Source organism: Peromyscus eremicus, chromosome 5 (assembly GCF_949786415.1).
Source record: "Peromyscus eremicus chromosome 5, PerEre_H2_v1, whole genome shotgun sequence".
Lineage (NCBI taxonomy): Eukaryota > Metazoa > Chordata > Mammalia > Rodentia > Cricetidae > Peromyscus > Peromyscus eremicus.
In genome coordinates, this window is record NC_081420.1 from 80,453,457 (window position 1) to 80,472,939 (window position 19,483).

Consider the following 19,483-nt stretch of genomic DNA (forward strand, 5'->3'; position numbering starts at 1 on the left):
GGATATAAAGATAGGCAAATGTTTCCCAGGGTCTTGTGGGTGCTAGGGAAGCGCTTTAGGTAGGGGTGCTAAGGAAAGAGCTCAGTGGATAAAGTAGTTGCTGCACAAACTGAAGACCTAAGTTCAGAGCCTCCACACTTGTGTAAAACCAAGTCACAGCAGTACTTGTTTGTAAACCCTAGTGCTGGGGAGTGGGGCCAGGTAGAGATAGCTCCCAGGCAGATCCCCGAGACTTGCAGGCCAGCCAGGCTAGCTGAATCGGTGAACTCTGGTTTCGGTTGAGAGACTCTACCCCAAAAAATTAGCAGATAAGCAAAAGAGGTGAGTATACTATATGCACGATACACACACACACACACACACACACACACACACACACACACACATCACATCACATAGCACCTCCATATATGAGGAAAGGAACTATGTGGCCAAATACAGAAGCTTATTCTAAAAAAGGAAGACATTAAGGACACAAGCCTTGAGCTTCAAGAGGAGTGAGTGACACCATGCTATGGTCCCAGACTGGAGTCTCATACCTACAAGGGGAGAGCTCAAGCACATCACTGTGGACTGAGGCTCATGCATGTCAGCAAGATGGCCTATGAGGACATTCATACTTACTGTAGCATAATTTACACAATCCCTCCCCGGGATTCAGGAAGTTTTTCTGAAGTGATATAAATCCCACACCAGCACAAGCACATGTGAGGCCCACTGGGAACCCAATCTGAGCTCCTTTAGCTGTGTAACTCTAGTTAAAACCTGTCAGTACAAATAGCTTCTCCATTGCCTTACACAGAAAGCTCGGCACTTACAATAAGAACATATATATCATCGTGTTATAAGCTTACTGTGTCCTAAGGAACAGTAGGAACCAGGCATGTAGGAAAGTATAGCAGAGGAAGGCAGAATATTAGGGTCAGCTATGTCGACTGCAGCTGCTCCTGCACTTAAATCCTCTTCATTCACATAAATTCAAATGTAGACGTAAATGTGACAGAGTTATTTCAGTGGAGATTCTTGACTCACATCTTTCAAAGGGCAAAATGGAATAAATCAATGCTTTTATCAAAACATTTTCAAGCTGGTGCAGGTTTGCCTCCCTCTTGGGGAATCAGAGTCCTATAGAAACAGAATGATCTTCTTTCTCATTCCTTACTGCAAAAAATCTTCCACAACATTCCATAGTGTGTGTGTGTGTGTGTGTGTGTGTGTGTGTATGAGAGAGACAGAGAGAGAGAGAGAGAGAGAGAGAGAGAGAGAGAGAGAGAGAGAGAGTGCAGTTGATGTCCTCTATGGCTCTCTCCTTTATTTATTTGAATCAGAATCTCTTATTGAACGTGGAGCTCATAGATCTAGGCAGATGGCCAGTGACCTGTAGAACCCACAGACTCTTTTATCTCTATGCCCCCCCATGCTTGTAGAGCAGCATCTTCCCATCATGCTGTCTTCTTAGCCTCCAGATCTTGATTTAAGAAGATCAAGGCAATGATCCATTTGTGAACAGACACTGCTGTGCACCCAGCATCTAACACATTTTCCGACATACAGTAGATGCTCAATACACACCTGTCAACTGACTATTGCCTTTGTGAATCAAAAGCAACTCATTTCTCTAAAGGAACTATCTGATATAGACACATGCATCATACACCATCCTGAGAACTGTTTATAAGCACCCTGAGCAACTTAGAATAAAAATAGCAAACAATGCTTTGACAAAAAACTAATCACCATTCAAGGCATCACTGGAAGGCTGAGATCAAGTCAGTCTGCACATGCCCAGTAAGTGTAAGATCCTGGATCCATCACTAACACCACTAATAGAATAATAAGGGGCAGTTCTGTAAGGCTACAGGACTCTCAGGGTCCGACTTGTATTCTCCCCATACAAACAAATGTCTGTCCTACGTGTTTCCTTTCTGAACTTTTTAGTTGAGGTTACATTTTGTTGCAGAAGTTAACTTAAAAATTACGGCTAGCTCATTCTACATTTGGCAAATCAAAACAATGCAAGCATGTGTTGGTTTGAATAAGAATGGGCTCCATAGGTTCATATATTTGAAGTTTAGTCACCAGGAAGTAGCACTATTTGAAAGGATTAGAAGGATTAGGAGGTGTGGCCTTGTTGGAAGAAGCATGTCAGTAGGGGTGAGCTCTGAGATTTCAAAAGCCCATGCCAGGCCCAGGCTCTTTCTGTCTGCGGATTGGGATGTAGCACTCAACTACTTCTCCAACACCATGCCTGCCATGCCTGCTACCATGCTCCCTGCCATGATGATAATGGGCTAAGCCTCTGAAACTGTTAGGGACCCCCTAATTAAATGCTTTCCCTTATGAAGAGTTGCCTTGGTCTCTTCACTGCAATGGAACAGTAACTAAAACAAAGCATAAGCTAATGGTCCATTGAGGTAGTTTCTTCTACCTGATAGTACCGTGCTCCACAGACATACTCTTTGCAAAATAAGAGTGTAACACAGGACCCAATAAGTGATCATGATGTTGCTTTAAAATGAGGAACATGGGCCATTGTTTTAAATGCATTTTTCTGATTGTTTCTGTGGGTATGGTGTACATGCATTTGTGTGTGAGTATGGGTGCAAGTGAGCCATCGTATGGCTGTGGTTCTGAGTGACTGTGGATTCTTGCCATCTAACTTGCTTGAAAGAGGGTACCATTCACTGTTTGCTGCTGCACATACTAGGCTACCTAGCCTGCAAGCTTCCAAAGAGCCTTCTGTCTCTGCCCCCATCTCAACATCTCAGCCCTGGGATTCTAGATGCATGCTTCTTTGTCCAACTTCCAGTTTCTATGACTCGACTGTAATTTACTTTATTCTGAAATGTGGGAACTGGAGCACCAGTGAGAATAAAAACAACCAACCTTACATTTTCAACACACTCTTTTGTAGAATTTGGCCCATTATCTATGGACGCTACATCACTGAATATCATCTAGTCTATGGCTTGATAGTATTTACAAACAGATGTATGGATCATTTGTTTTTTAACTTTCCAATGATCTACTCTGAGAGAAAATTTCTTTCCTTTCATTTAGGAAAGTCAAGAATCAAACCTTTCTGAACAGGATGCCCTGGATACAATAACTGCTAATCCCATTTGCCAGCATTTGATTTTGTCTGCTTGCAACAAACCCTGGGTGATGGGTATGAACAGCTCTATATGTCTGCCACACATTCTGTAGTTGAGATCTATGAGAAAACAGTACTTTCAAAAGAATCAGCTCCACAGATGTAAGAGAGAGCAGGCATCTCCTACTCATCTCTGGACGACAAAGAAGTTTCTTCACCAGCCCCCCACAAAAGAACACTGATAAAAGGCAAATCATCTCTATTATAGGATTAGACAGAGGCATGCCACTTCACATAAGCAAAGCAAGCAGCTCTTTCTTCCTGGGTCTCTTACTCCAAGGAGAGTTAACACCTCCTGCAAGGTGTTAGCTCCTGGCTACCAGACAGACTGTGGGTCCTGCTTTCCAGATGACATTCAGCTAGCTACAAGCAGCTCTGAGATATTATCTTGTGAGCTGCAATAGGAATATTCATATAAGTTTGGAAAAACTTTCACCACATAATCAATAGAACAAATGAGTCTGGAGCTGGAGCTCAGCTCATAGAGCTCTTGCCAAGCATGCAGAAAGCTGTGGGTTTGGTCCCCTGTATTGCATAACCAAAAATGGTGGTACATACTTGTAACTCCAGCACAGGAAAAGGGGAAGCTGGAAGATCAGAAGTTTAAAGTCATCTTCCACAGAAAGTTCAGACTATACTGGGTGACATCAGAACAATGTTTGAAAAAAAAAAATCATCTACAGACAAGCCCACACAATGTCAGCAAGCCACAGAGATAAGTGACGGCTTTTCTAGGCGACACCCTGTGTTCACCTCATTGCATTTGCTGATCCGCCTGGCCACGATGAGCTGAATCATGCCACGCTTGTTTCCTTCAGTGGACATGGACCTCCGCAGAGTCTCCATGGCTTCCTGGTTGGCTTTGCCCAGCAGAGACTCTCCATTCACAGCTATCAGCTGGTCATTCACTCTCAGCCTTCCATCCTGTGAGGAAGGCAAGGAAAGTCAGTATTGCTGACTAGTTTGCAAAAGAGATTGTTCTTCCCAAAGTTTAAATAATTAAAACAAAAAAGGAAAGAAAAAAGGATCTGGAGGCTTTAATCACATTGTAAGCAGCTGTTGCGGGCTCGTCTGCTTTAGTCTTTTAGGCATCCCTGAGTCATTATTTTAATCTGCTAACTAAAATGGAATACTAATTCAAAGAACACAAAGAGACCATCACTTGCTTGCTTTCAGAAACACCCATCAAGCTGATTTACAAGTAAGATCCATGAAGATCAAGACAACTGTAGAAAAGTGTTCTCAACAAACAACCAGGAAACTTACTCTAGGCTTTGAAGGAGCAAATGACCTACCAGCAGGGGCAACAGAAAAAGAACCTTCTCCCCAGCCCGGGACCTGTGCTTAGCCTCTACACACATCTTCACTGGACTAAGAAGACTATAGACTGTGGGTCATGTGACATTAAAATGAAGAGTTGGAGTGATGAGCTTCATAACCCAAATAATACATCACTATGATCTTTTCCTTAGTGTTTGGTCCAGGCAGGGATTCTATAAAGAAAGAAAATGTCACTAGCAGAACATGTGTGGAGATCAGAAAGGAGCAGGGGGAGAAACCCTTGCCAGCAGGTGCCTACTGAACCAGGCTGACAGGCACTTACTTTGGATGCAGCACCACCATTAATAATGGACTTCACGAAGATTCCCAAATCTGCGTGGTTCTCTTTGGAACGGTTCCCTTTGACACTGACACCAAGCCCTGCAGATCCTGAGTCATTAAGTGGGACTTCAAAAGTCAGAAACTCCCTGGTCCCATCGGGGGTGAGAACAATGTCCTCATCTTCAGCTTTCTAAAAGGGGAAAGAATTGGACAGGGTATTCAAATATGAATGCCTCTTTCAGCTATCGCACCAAAGACCTGTAATGTTAGTTCTCTAATCAGCACTGGCAGAGTGTTTCCACCCCAGGACAGAATCCATGACGATAGTATAGCTGTCCTGCAAGACTACAGCTGACCCTTGCTGTGAGTAGCTTCAGGCTATACTTACATCAATCAATGTTGCACCAAATGCTGCAACTGATTCTAAGAAACACAGAGGTAATACAGAGGGATATGCAGACTTCTAAAGTCTGGGGCTAGTATATAGTCTCTGTCCTGTTCTATTATAAACTAGGATAGAAACACAGTTAAAAAGAAAAAAAAGTCAAGACAAACCAGAATTCTCCTCAAACATCCATTTTCGAGTGGACCCCAGTGAAGCCTGGATCCTTCTCTTCTCCCAACTTTGAAATACTGCTTCTACATCCACTTAGCCATCAATTACAGTGAACAAGAGCATGATGAACTATCACTTGTCCTAAATGGACAGCAATTCTTGATTACTCATCAAACTTGGTTATTATAGAGCATGGGAACAGGGATTATTTCTTTACTTTCCTTTGCACTGAACCCAATTTTTGTAATATTCTAAGAACCCAAATCAAATAATGATAAAAATAATTAAAAGAGAATTTGAGGCTTTCATTTTATACTCTTGATTTCTTAACTAACCTGTGATTAAAAAGAATAATATAAACAATGTGCTATTTTAAAACCTTAAAATCCAGCCGGGCGGTGGTGGCACACGCCTTTAATCCCAGCACTTGGGAGGCAGAGCCAGGCGGATCTCTGTGAGTTCGAGGCCAGCCGGGACTACAGAGTGAGTTCCAGGGAAGGCGCAAAACTACACAGAGAAACCCTGTCTCGAAACAAAAAAACAAAAACAACATAAATAAATAAATAAATAAATAAATAAATAAATAAATAAATAAATAAATAAATAAATAAAACCTTAAAATCCAAAATAATGTTACCTGGATAGTAATGTTTCAAACTTGCTGACATTCAGGGTTAACATGTACGTGAGCATATATATCTGCTTGTGTGTGTGTGTGTGTGTGTGTGTGTGTGTGTGTGTGTGAGAGAGAGAGAGAGAGAGAGAGAGACAGAGAGACAGAGACAGAGACAGAGACAGAGACACTGGGTCACCGATGATAAAGCAGGGGCCTCATGAAAGGCAGTCCAGAAGCAGTCTGCTGCTAACCTATACGCCTAGCCACACAGGAGTACATTCTTGAAAATATTTCAAAGAATAGTCTAACAGTGAATAAGTAGGAGGAGGTTTTTGATGACACAGAATCACAACCTTTTTAGAACATGAAAAGTATGCACTAAAAAATGAAAATAAATGTTTAAAAGACATGGTCTATGTAAAGTAAATATTTACCATCAAATTGAGCTTCTCAGCTCATTGTAAACAGTTTCTAATCTTTATAATATTCCCAGAGAATAATTACAATTCAATACAACAAAACCAGTGAATTAGAGACAAACCAAGGTCAAATAACCATATCAAAATATTGATATTTCACACATCTATTAGACAGAAATATCTTTATACTCATGTGATGTTCTATAAATACAAATGTTCACTTCATTTTTCATTGCTTTATCTGTAGCAAAACAATTAAAACACTAAGTAATTATTCTGTGAATGACTATTATAGTCTTAATGTAAGTATAAATATATACCATCTGGAGGTCTGGTGCAGCTCAATGTAAGAGCATTGGCCTAGCAAGCATGTGCAAGGACCCAGGTTCACCCCAGCACTACAGACAACCAAAACAATAAAACTTAAAAGAACATACCACATGGGTAGATTTCAATATTTAAAAGAAAAAAAAACAGCATCAATAACTCTAAGCCACACCATTGTCATTTGTATCTGGAATTCAGAAACAATTAAGAGATAAAATAGATATGGTCGATTCATATTTCTATTCCGAGAATGCTGCATTTGAGCGGCCATGGAAACTGTAGCGTCTCGGCCTTCTGCTAAGATAAAGGAATCTCAGCAGGATTTAGTGAACTCAAGGACTCACCCTTACTATTCCTGCCCTCAAATCCAGAGGACTGTAATTGTCATTGACTGATTTAGATCTTCAGTTTGGCGTTTTCGTGTTGACTGATTTCAACATTTCCATAATGCTTTTACAAAGGCTTAAAATTTCTCATTTTTTTTTTCCTACTTGAAAAATCAAGACAAGGAGCTGAGCGAATTCATGAAGAAAAAGGCTAATCAAGGTGGGCGCGCTCCCCCACTGCCTTGCTTGGCAGTTTCACTTACTATGAAAACTGCAAGGGACGGCGGGGGTGGGGGGTGGGGGGGTGGGGGGATTGTCTCTTACAGTTCTCCTATCAAACCTTGAGATTTTATTATCATTAAGAACATTGAAGGGAGACACTGTAAGCTCCATTAGCATTTCATTATTAATCCACTTGGCTCCTGAACAAGATTAAAATTAACACCAGCTTTTAGAAATTAGTTTTTTTGGCAGTAACTTTTACGAGTTTGCTCTTCAAAGACCATTTGGGATGCGACATTATAAAAAATCTCCACAATGCTGAGCTGTGTACAGCATCTCTGTGTTCTGACCGGGGAGAAACTACTTTCAACCTTCTTGTTATGTACTGAAGCTGTGCCTTCTCACGCAGTGGACTCTAGTTCCCACTTCCAAACAAATGGTAACATGTTCTCCAACACAGTCGAGCCATTTTTGCTGCTCACTTCCGTAAGCACACTGACAATAGGTATCTCTGAGGGGTGTGTGTGTGTGTGTGTGTGTGTGTCTGCAGAGCATGAACAAACTTCCCATCAAACTTGACTGCAATTCTCCCACTGCCCACTTCTCCATTGGCAATTCTGCCTTTTAATGTCCAGAAACAAAGAGCATTTTGCCAAGCATATTAGAAATAGGGGCCCTGCCTCACAGGACCTGTGAAAGCCATCTAGTTTCCCATTATCCTCAGAGAAGCAGAAGGGTATTCCCTTATGTCCAGTGAGGAAGAAAAATAGTCACTAGCCTTCCTCAGGCCCTAGTTTTTTTTCTTCTGTCAACAATGGTCCCAGTAGCTCTTAGACCCTGGCTGTCTATGAGGGACTGTGAATTTACAGTGCACCCTAAACACACCTTCCTTTCCTAAAGAAAGGGAAAGGACAAATCTCTGGGCCTCAGTGGACAAATGTGCATAAAATATTGTAAAGGAAAACAAAGGGGAAAAGTTGTAAAAACAGCACACCATAAGAAGGGTGAAGCACTCAGTGACAGCTCATGACGACACTACATTCACAAAGTTCTCACACAGGAGTCCTGCTCTACTGAGTTAACTAACGTCTGCAGTCTGTAAATCCCTGGAAGATTACTAATGAAGGACAGACACGCCCACATCATATCCAAAAGGGAGGTGAGCAAGCCATTCACTAAGAAAGAACAGAACAACAGGGAGGCCCTGTTCTCCAAACTTAACAAAAAAGTGTAAACTGAATGGGAATTACCCATGTGTCAAAGGCTTTCTTTAGAACAATGACATGTGGCAATGTGCTCAACTGGATATGTTTGGGCTGGGCATAGTGGTGCATACACATAACCTTAGAACTCAGGAGGCTGAGGCAGAAGGATCCTGAGGTCAAGGTCAACATGAGCTACTAGAGAGGCTGTCTTCAAAATGAGAGATGAAGGGAGGAGAGAAAGGAAGGGAGGAAAGAAGGGAGGGGAAGGGAGAGAGGGAGAGGGAGGGAGAGAGGGAGGGGAGGAAGGAGGGAGGGAGGGAAGGAGGGGAGGAAGGAGGGTTATGTCCTGGAATGACAGGTGAATGTATAAACAGACAGAGCATTCAGAAGGCAATTGAAGAGCCTCTAAATTCATTGCATATTGCATTAAAAATTGACTGCGGCCATGCACAGAGATCTGCAGGGATGTTGATGGCCTTTATTACAACTGCCCCAAACAGAGCCTCTAAATGTCTGACATGAAATGAACAAGTAAATTATCATGTACTTAAAGAGCACCTATCATTCCATCACTTATAGTGTCTAAAATGTTTTTATGATGGGAAATTTGGGTTTGTAGAAAATAAGGGTTTGCTTAACTTCCAGTACTTTGCCCATCAAAGCCTTAACAGTGTCTTTTGTAGATTGCTTAATTTCTGTTCTGTATCAGCAAGAAGCTTCATAGGGGAGGGTTTGATATCAGTCTTAGGTGGTGCGAAGTTCATGCCATTTACTGGCTCTAGCACGGGCCTATGGGACAGGACACAGATTAGCTACATATAAGATGGAAATTATGAGCAAATACATCAATATCATGACAATAAAGTCACAGACCTGCAGGTGATTATAGTTTTCTTTTGCTTGGCTGAATTTTCCATAGTCAATGTTATTATTTTTGTAATCAAGCAATCTAGGGTGTCATTTAATTTTCTTCCCTCAATGACACAATAATGGAGTGGCAGACATACACACAAAACAAAGACAAACAGGGTGGATGGGGAAGACCAAGGGAGGCTGGCGGGCAGGGGATGGGACTGGGGTCACGGCCGGGATGTGGCTGAGCAAGGGGTGAGAAGCTCATGAAGCTATCAGGAAGAGCAGTCAACAGCACATCCACAAGAGAAATATTCACAGAGCTAAAGAGAGAACACGCTATGCAAGGACTGTAGACAAATATGAGCAGAATTTTGTCATTTTAATTAAAAGGAAGACTATTAAAAATAGAATTTATCTTAGTTTAAAAAAATTTGTATATACTAAGCACAAATCAAGTTTAAAATCTGTATTTTGATTTAAAAAAATTCCTTTGAGATAGGATCATATAGACCAGACTTGCTGTGATCTCCCTATATACATGAAAATGACCTCGGGATCTTGGTCCCCATATCTCCACCTACTCAATGATAAAGTTACAGGAATGTGTCACCATACCTAGCTTCATATTCTTATTTATCAGAGGAAAGATAAACAATGGTGTATATTATTTGAAACCATCTTTCTGAGACTCATTATTTAGATCGTTTATTTATTATTATTGTTTATTTTTGTAGTAAGATTTGTAGTAGGATTTGGCATGAAGATCCTCCTACCTCAGCTTCCCCAGTGCTAGGACCACCAGGCCTGCATATTAAATCACAATCTTGTATCTGGACTTACTGTGCTCTTTCCTTATTCAATGAATAGCAAATAATTGTTAAGGAATTTAATTTTTTTAGTTGATAATTATAATGGTTATTAACTTCCAGGATCTGCCCAGAAAAGTATCCAGAGAAAAATCAGAAAAACCCAAGTTAAGACATATTCTCAAAATGATGTGCTCTTTAAAAAATTGTTCTCAGAGTAGTTTTCCAAACATGCAAAATGAAGATAGAACAAACAACTAGTCCAGACAGAAGATTACAGATGCATGATGACCAATGCCATGCCACACCATGACCTGACTCAGACTGTAGCCTAGAGGTGCATTCTTACTTATTGCTCATTTGTTTTAGAAACAACTCTTGGTACCTACAGCACTATGCAACCAACGCCAGTTTATTGGTTTTGACAACCAGAGTACGGCTGCAGAAGAAAATGTCCTTGCACTTAGGATTAAAGCAGAATCACATAAACAATTGACTGTCAGTTCAGAAAAAGGCTACAGAGAGAATGGTGCACAGACTGTGTGGAGGAAAAGAGGGTAAAAACTAGGTTGAATACAGCAAAATGTTAACAATGGAGGAGGTACGTGAAGAGAACTTCCAGGGATTCTGAGAGTACAAAAAAAAAAAAAAAAAAAAAATTAAATACAGTGACTGATCTATTCAGAATAGCCTTGCAACATTCTAAGATTATATTAAAACTTACAGAGCTGAAGAGAAAAAAAACTTTAAAGTTAAAAAATGTACATGTTACAAAGGTACCAAGGTTATCACTACACTGCACAGATGATAACTGATGAAAACACTTCAAGGAAAATATGTCAAAAACATTAAGCAGTCATTTTCACAGTAGAGGAATTTCAACTCAATTCCTTAGTGAGTCAGCTCTGTTTGTCTTTCCAACACCTCTACATTCTGCAAAGACTGGGTAAAAATCAGTGCGGGCAGACAAAGGAATTTAATCACATTATGCTTTGAAAAAAAACCCACAGAAGTCAGTGAGATTCAAAGCCACAGAGAAATGTCATTCATCCCATAGCCATGCTGCAAATCCTCCCCTCAGGATTTATATTGCAAAGGCTTCAGGATCTGGCTACAGCTATGGCTAATACTAATACTAAGTAAGATAAAAATAAATATGTACACATAAAGATGTATGAGAACATAAATGTCCCTTGACTCACCGTGGAATTATACCTAGATAAACCTATTCTAAGCTCAAATATTGCAAACCTGAAATGCATTTAGCATACTCAATGTACCCAACATCACAGCTAACCCTTCAGAACACTTTTATTAGCTGACATTTGGATAAACTATCAACTACAAAGATTATTATCTAGTAAGGCATTCAAGTTCTCCAGTCATTTATTGACTTCTCATGGAAACGGAGACAAGAGGATGGAGTTTATACGTATACTTCATATCCTTGTGAAGTTGGAGACTGGTATTTTGACCCTTTGTGGGGGGGGGGGGGTGCTGCCCGTGAGTCAGCCTTTTATGTGATAGGCATGTTTTATTCAAAGTAAACCAAATGTTTCACACTTTCTTTTGTTCAAGGTTTTTTAGAACTTTTGAGGTTTAAATTCATGACCAACTAGGACTTACTGGGATAGGTAGTAAAAGAGCATTAAATGTTGGCTGTGGGTTCAGCTTTGAGATAGGTTGTTCAGCATTTGCATGAGGTCAAGCCCAGCACTAAGTAAATAAACCACTTTTTAAAAACTGAACATGCAGTTGTTCTAAATCCTGAGTAAGCCATAGTTCATTACTAATTTGAAATGTCATCTTCAGACACAAACATACATATGCCTAAATATATACACGTATCCGTACACGTGTACAATCTTTTATGTTTCCAGAATTGCTCCTCAGTGTTAGGTGGCCTGCTTGCCTGTACTCTGGCAATCCCTGCTGGTCCGCGTTACACAGCTTTCCATTATCTTTGCCAAATAGAATGATCTCTTCGTCTATCCTCTCTCACTAACATCCTCCATGTGTAATACCATGGTGGTTTTCATTGGCTCTCATGGCTGAGTCGTTCTACAATCAAGAACTCAAGGTTGTGGCTCTTCCTAACCTATACTCATGGGTGTGTCACATTCTCCACGCTGCTTCCGAATTCTGCTCTGAGGTCTTATTTGCCAAGCAGTTTTTAAACGATGAAATATTTGAAAGTAGCATTTTATTTATTGAAGTTAATTACGTTACTTAAAGCCTTTATATGCTGATGATTTTGGTTTACCTACTTGGTAATAAATTTTGGAAACAAATAGTAACAGTACTCATTGTGAATATTGGTGGGTTTTTTTGTTTGTTTGTTTGAGACAGGGTCTCTATATAGCCCTAGCTATCCTGGATCTCACTACGTTGATCAAGCTAGCCTCAAATTCACAGAGTTCCACATACCCCTACCTTCTGAGTCCTGGAATTAGCTGAGATTGGGAATATTTTTATTTTGTTATTTTGTCTTTTTTTTTTTTTTTTTTTTTTTCCAGAGCTGAGGACCGAAACCAGGGCCTTGTACTTGCTAGGCAAGTGCTCTACCACTGAGCTAAATCCCCAACCCTGGGAATATTTTTATTTTGTATTACTTGATATGCAAGATCCCAACTTTAAGCTAACTATTGACTGTCATATTAAATCTCCTCTCTTACACCATGCAGCACATCATCACAGAGACCAACACATCTCATACTTCAGACAGTGTGTGGTTTAGTGCAGGCCAGAATGCAGCCTACCCTTAATTCCCAGTGTGAATTAGGGTTAGTCTTCTAAAACAGACATGACTGAGCTGCATCTGTATTTGAACTTTAGCCCAGAACACCTGACATATCCCCCCTCCCTTTATTATGACAACTATGCTTACCCTAATTACAGATCTATCATCATATCTTTCCTGATTACACTTTATATTATACTCTCTTAACCTCACTATATTTTACAAAGGAATAGGAAATAATTCTAACATTTACATTTTTTATGGAGTTTGTTTGACAAGCCCCATTCCAGGCCCCTCCCACAATATGGAAGTAAATAAAAGTTATTTTAAAAATATATCACCTTGGTAAAAAGGAGGGACAAATAATATCATACTGAATTAGCAAGTGGGCCCTTTATCTTTGGAACATCTCTAAGGGCAGATTTCTTACCGTTTCTTTTGGAATCTGCATCTGGCTTGGTTCAGCATTCTAGAAGAATTGAAGAGAAACATCAATAAAGACTGATTTTCATCATCAAGGCCCAGGCACACAATATTTTATTAGAGAAGATTAGGTTGTTTTAAAAGCCATAAACTAAGCTAGGCAGTGGTGGCACACACCTTTAATGCCAGCACTTAGGAGGCAGAGGCAGGCGGATCTCTGAGTTCGAGACAAGCCTGGTCTACAGAGTGAGTCCCAGGACAACCAGTGCTACACAGAGAAACCCTGTCTCAAAAAACAACAAAACAAAATAATAATAATAATATCAACAATAAATCCATAACTATACATGAAGGTTCATTGTAAGATGGCTGACATATGACTATATTCCAGACTGTGTCAGGTCTTAGACACGTATTTCAGCAGTTCTTCTAGATATATGTTTTTACCAGCTCATTCACAGTACCTCACAAGCTTATATGCAGGGAAAGAAACCACAAAAACTGTTTCCAAATATACTGCTGTCTCTAAATGTGTTCGCAATCTCCACAACCCAACCCCAGTTTTAAAGTACAGGGCCATTTGACAGTTCCACAAAGAAAAGTAGTCAGTACTACAGTGGGAAACACAACTTGATATCTCAATGTGTTCCACAGGGAACAAATGTAATTCCTCCCACATAATATAGAACATGAAAGGTTGGTATTTAGTTTATTTAATTTTTCACAAAAGACAAACACTAATTTAAAAGTATTTAGATTAAGACCCACAGAACTGAAACAGAGATGCCCCAAACAGAGAGAGCTACATTAATTGGAGTTAAGAATTATTTTTAAACACTCCTTTTGACTTTTCAGAATGTTATTATTTTAAGTCTCAAAAAGCAGCTGCAGCACGTGTAACAGACTGACAGCCTACTGGCCCCGTCCTTAATGAAAAGCTCACAAGCAATAAATTAAATAACCGTGGGGGAGGGGGAACAAGAGCAGCAGACGGAAGAAACAGAAGCCTGGAAGATCCGAATTGGCCCAGAAGAACCTGCATAACCCCAGGCTGGCACTTGCTCCCCCGTGAGACTGCTGAAGAGCAGTGCTGCAGCTTGGCACCCTGGTAAGGCCAACAGGCAGCCTGAGAGTGCCAGGCAGAGCCTGAGCTTCCTGCCTGCCCAGGGGAGGCTGGTGCTTTGGTGAGGGCTCATTTGCAATCGAATAGAGACATCCCAGATTTAGGATCAGGTGGCATCTTAAACACAAAATTGGATAAGAGTGGAGAAAATGGAAAACTGAATTTCAATTGAGAAATAATGCATTAAACATTTGTTAACTATGACGAAGTTTTCATAATTTATTCAAAATCAATCTGAAACACAAGTGTTCATGTCTCACCCTATCACAGTCTTAAACCCCCACAAAACCATGGAAGACTCTCAGGTCTGTGTGTAACCAAGAGACTGGATAACCATGACTGAAATTTAGCTTTATTTTAATAGCCATTTAAATAAATAACTAATTTCTATAGATAATGTATCACCCATGATGCATCACACTTGCGTAACTTCAGAAAATCAGATCTATATGACAGATTGGGGAACTACAGTCTAACCTTGTCACTTGTCTCGGCTACACCACGCTAGCAGCTAGCTGAAGGAGACAGCAAACACTCTGGGATGGCTCAGGGCAAACCTGCTTTGTGGAAGATTTAAGATGCCACTTGTCCTTGAGCCAAAGCAATCTTCTAAGCACATCAAAAGATAAAGATGAGGCTTCTAAAAGAGTCTCTTTTGTATAGAAATACATATAATTTACATATAAGTCATAAAAAATAACACTTTTTTTTCAAAAGAGTATTCAGAACTACATTTACTCTCGACATGTTACTCTGACCAATACAATTTCACAGTCTCTGCCTAATGGATGTCAGCACAGAGGACAAAGGTGAGTGATAAACAATGTCATTGTGGTTTTTCCAAATAAGGTCACTTATGCTTGTGATTGTGACGTCTTGCCTCTTACATCTTTTTATTTTCATAACAACAATTCTGTAAGTTTCCTTAGTAACCAAACGGGAAGCACCATTAACTGTGCTTAGCTGTATTTACTACAAAAATCTGAAACCTGAGAATTTGTCGCATGAGAAGAAGAGATGGCAGTATTTCAACTACAGCCTTTGCGGTGACAGTTATGAAATGACTGACATCTTTTGGTTCAGTCAGTCTAGCTGGGAGGTTACAGGGATAAACATGATTGCCTCGAAACCCTCCTTACAAGCTGTTTATTAAACAGTCATCCATGCCGGGCGGTGGTGGCGCACGCCTTTAATCCCAGCACTCAGGAGGCAGAGCCAGGCGGATTTCTGTGAGTTCGAGGCCAGCCTGGGCTACCAAGTGAGTCCCAGGAAAGGCGCAAAGCTACACAGAGAAACCCTGTCTCGAAAAACAAAACAAAACAAAAAAAAAAACAAAAAAAAAAACAGTCATCCATTCATAGCTGAGGCATCTACTGCTAAGACTGGCATGATTAGGAATGTTTGCATTGAGCTATGCATGAAGAAATTAAAAACTATAGAAACTCCTTAAGACAAGTCTCCATAAGCATTCACCAGTGAGTAGATCACTGGGGTCATGTGCAGAAGTCTTCCATCTGCCCTATGGTTACACACCAGTTCCCTTGGGTGGAAAGCATCTTCTTGGCGAAAGATTAGAAGGCTCACGGTCCCCTCCATCTTGGTACTTCTCAACAGGGAAACAACTTCCTCCTGGGACTTGCCTGCTAAATCTACTCCATTGACCTAAAACAAAGAGAAGATAGTTAGCTACAACCCTGTCCAAACAAGTAGCAGAAGAAAAGCCAGAGATCCAGAAATGAGGCCATCTGTTACTAAACGAAACTCTTTCCATGCAAAGTTTGGTCGTGAACAAGTAACCAGGAAGCGTTGGTGGCTCATAAAAGAAGTCCACCAGATAGCCAGAAATCAGGGAGGAAGCAATGAATCCTTTAGTGTTCACCCATAAACCAGAAACCACAACCGCCATCCTTAACAGGCAGCATGCCATAAAGAGACAGCAACCATGAGGTCGAGTCAACATGGAGCTACTATGAGGACTGAGCTCTTGCACGGCTTTGTGCATAACAGGTTTCCCAACAGCCACACAAAGGGGCACTGTTCTCGGAAGAAGAATACAGCAGCAATATATTAGTATAAACGCTTGACGCTTCAGTAAAAATGAAGAATACATATTTTATCCTTAAAAGGGAAACACTAAACATCAAAAGGATTCACTAAAAAATAATAACAGTTTGGGAGGGGAAAGAATGCTTCATCTTAGTTTTTCTCAATGTATAAGAGGATTCAGTCAGGCAGACTTTTGGAAGAATACATTTTTGAAGAATCTTACCATTTTTCATCCATGGAAATTATAATGCTCGTATTAAGGAAGGATTTTATCATTAGTATTATTATTATTTTAAAGAGATGGTTTGGCTATGTACATAACACAGGCTGAAGTTACTACGTAGCTGAGGAAGCCTTGACTCACCATCCTCCTGCCTGGGGCTCCCAAGTGTCAGGTTTGCATGTATGCATCACCACACCAAAGTAACGAGTTTCATTTTTTAAAAAGTGTATGTTGTTCTCTCTCTCTGAGTCAAACATTGTAAGACGAGTAAGTACATGACTTAAATTCTAATATTAGAATTTCCCTGGAATTAAGTTGTGTTTTGGAACCTGGCCTTTTGGTGGAAATACTCTCACAGAGCTTCACGTGCTCCTGCAAAGCAATGAAAAGCTTGCAGACAGTAAGGGGAGGGCTCTGCAATGTGACTTGTACATAGTCTAGAACACTATGGACACTGCAACATTAGGTTTGAAACACACAAAAGGAGTTCCAGAACGGAGACACAGCTGGCAGGCAGCTCTAAGCACTACACCCGACTCAGAAGCAAGGCAGGCTCCAGAGCGCTCCCACCTCTCAGAGAAAATGAAGGTGCTCCTGATTCACCGAAAGCGAAGCCATTATCTGACTCAAGAGGTGCAAAGACAGTGACTATCCTCAGGGAGGAGGGAGGGAAGGAGGGCAGCGAAACAGGAAGTGATGAAGAGGAACAAGGAGGCAGCACACGAGCAAAGGCAGACGAGCCCTGCACACGAGGCCCTGGGTTCATCCCAAGTTCAGACAGAAAGAGTGAGGCAGAGACAGAAACACAGCCAGGAAAGGAGAAGACAAATAAAGAGGAAATGGAAGGACAAATATTTCTCTTTTTGAACTTACATGCCAACTGAGACTTCTAAAATAACAGAAGCCGTAACTACCGACTTGCCTACAGCTGCTCAGTTTATATCTGAGATAGAATAGAACTTTCTAGAAACAGTCCCCTTTATACAATTTGGGATGAATCTTTCTGGTTAACAGACTAATTCAGTGTCAGCTGAAACATGTCACCTTACGAGTAGGATAAAAGGGAACGACATAAGACTTAAGGGAGAGATTCTAACCTAAAGACATGGGAGAAAGGAGTGGTTTCTTAGTTCTGCTGCTTCTCAAGAAGTTCAACTCAGAGGGTCAAAGCTGCATGGGAGAGGCGCGTGGTGATAAAAGCTCGTTTTATCCATATTTGAAGAATTGCTAACAAAGCATGATTTCTACCAAGAAGAATGAACAAAGAGGGACCGAATGGTGCCCCATTAGTGTGGGCTGTGGCTTGGAGTGTGTACATGGTTCAGGGATGAGAGGCCTGGCATGTCAATGGATGTGGCTCAGTGATGAGATCCTGGGTCAGTGGTAAACTCTTGCCTAGAATTCCCCAATGAGGGCACTTGGGTAGGGCTCAGTTGTGGGTTTGTGGCTCAGTGCTCAGAGGCATGGCTCAGTGGAGGAACAATTGCCTAGGAAGCATATGGAAGTGAGCTTCATCCTTAATGCCAATGAAAAATAAATGAGTAAAAATTAAAATATAGGGTTTTTTTTTCCCCAGAAGAAAACCGTTAGAAAAATAGGTCTTCAGTTCTGAGTTGGTCCCTCATTTTTTTAGATGCACACAGCTGCCGACATCAGAGATTATGTCTATGTTTATGTATTTTTCCACAATGACCTCAAATACCAGTGAAGTTAAACCCTGAGCATGAAAGGGACATTTCTAAAATCTGTTTTTCTTCCTGTTAACATTGGATCTTGTGTCTCGGTTTGCAGTCCAGGTGATCATACCAACCTTTACGTCTTCCTTTCAAGGCACGTTCACATTGACTTTATCTGTCTTGGTTCTGATATCTAAGTAGTTGACTTGCCTATGCTGACACACATTAAGTATAAAGCTGTCTGAAATCACAATCACAGAGGTATGCACACGCATAATGTCAAACATGCCCTGACCTCATAAACCAAATAGCTATATAGCTAAATATTTATAAATAACCTAGAGAGAAAGGTAATTTCTCATCGGATAACATGGGGGAACATAAAGTAAAACAAATAGTTTTCTGATACCACATTTCTGCTAAAATATGTAATTTCATATTCTACGAAAACGTTTACAAACTAACTCCTGAAGAAAGGAATTTTTTCAGGGAGGCCAGACGCCCTTGCCTAAAAGCCACTCACCTCTATGAGCCGGTCTCCTGCCTTGAGTCTCCCATCTTGAATGGCGGCCCCGCGAGGGAGGATGTTCTTGACATAAATGGGAGCTGAGCCACCTATAGTGACATCTCGGGAAGTGATGCTGAACCCCAGTCCTTCTGTACCTAAGTCAGAAACAGAGACATCTGTAAGAGCTGCCGCGTATTGTGAACTGCACATGGGTGCCACACACACCAGACTGGCTCACATTCTGTGTCAGCTTTACATTTTATAATGTCCAGGGGCCTACATTCCTTTTAATGCTTTAGAAGTTTCAATGACGTTTTCAAGCTAAACTAAGTTTGGAAGATTTAAATTGTTTAGCTCTAGAAGTCATTAATCTTTTTTGCTGGTCTTATCAAGGACAGATGCAAGTTAATGAATTCATATGTCAACTTTAAGTCTTTGGGTACCAAATGGACCTGACAGCTCTACTTGAAGAAATCCTGCATAAACACATCTGTTAAAATCTATAAAACCTTTGGGGTCTGGAGAGATTGAAACCAGTAATATTCTTGGTAACCAACCTTCCTCATACTCGGAGTGCAGCAACCTACTTGCACACATGAACTATGTTGCTTACCCTTCTCAAGTTCCCTTCTAAGTAACTGAAATCCTCCCATGTG

The 19,483-nt window shown here is 40.7% G+C and overlaps 1 protein-coding gene across 6 annotated transcripts in view; it reads right to left on the bottom strand.

Annotated features, from left to right (window-relative positions):
* Positions 1–19,483, bottom strand: part of Pard3 (par-3 family cell polarity regulator) — a 559,217-nt gene that overhangs the window by 225,454 nt on the left and 314,280 nt on the right. For all 6 annotated transcript variants that reach the window (XM_059263788.1, XM_059263787.1, XM_059263786.1 and 3 more), the window contains exons 10-14: positions 18,843–18,982; positions 15,908–16,036; positions 13,259–13,297; positions 4,758–4,946; positions 3,908–4,078 (exon numbers count right to left, since the gene is read on the bottom strand). In XM_059263788.1, coding sequence (XP_059119771.1) covers positions 3,908–4,078; positions 4,758–4,946; positions 13,259–13,297; positions 15,908–16,036; positions 18,843–18,982 — 668 coding nt within the window. The remainder of the gene's footprint in view (positions 1–3,907; positions 4,079–4,757; positions 4,947–13,258; positions 13,298–15,907; positions 16,037–18,842; positions 18,983–19,483) is intronic.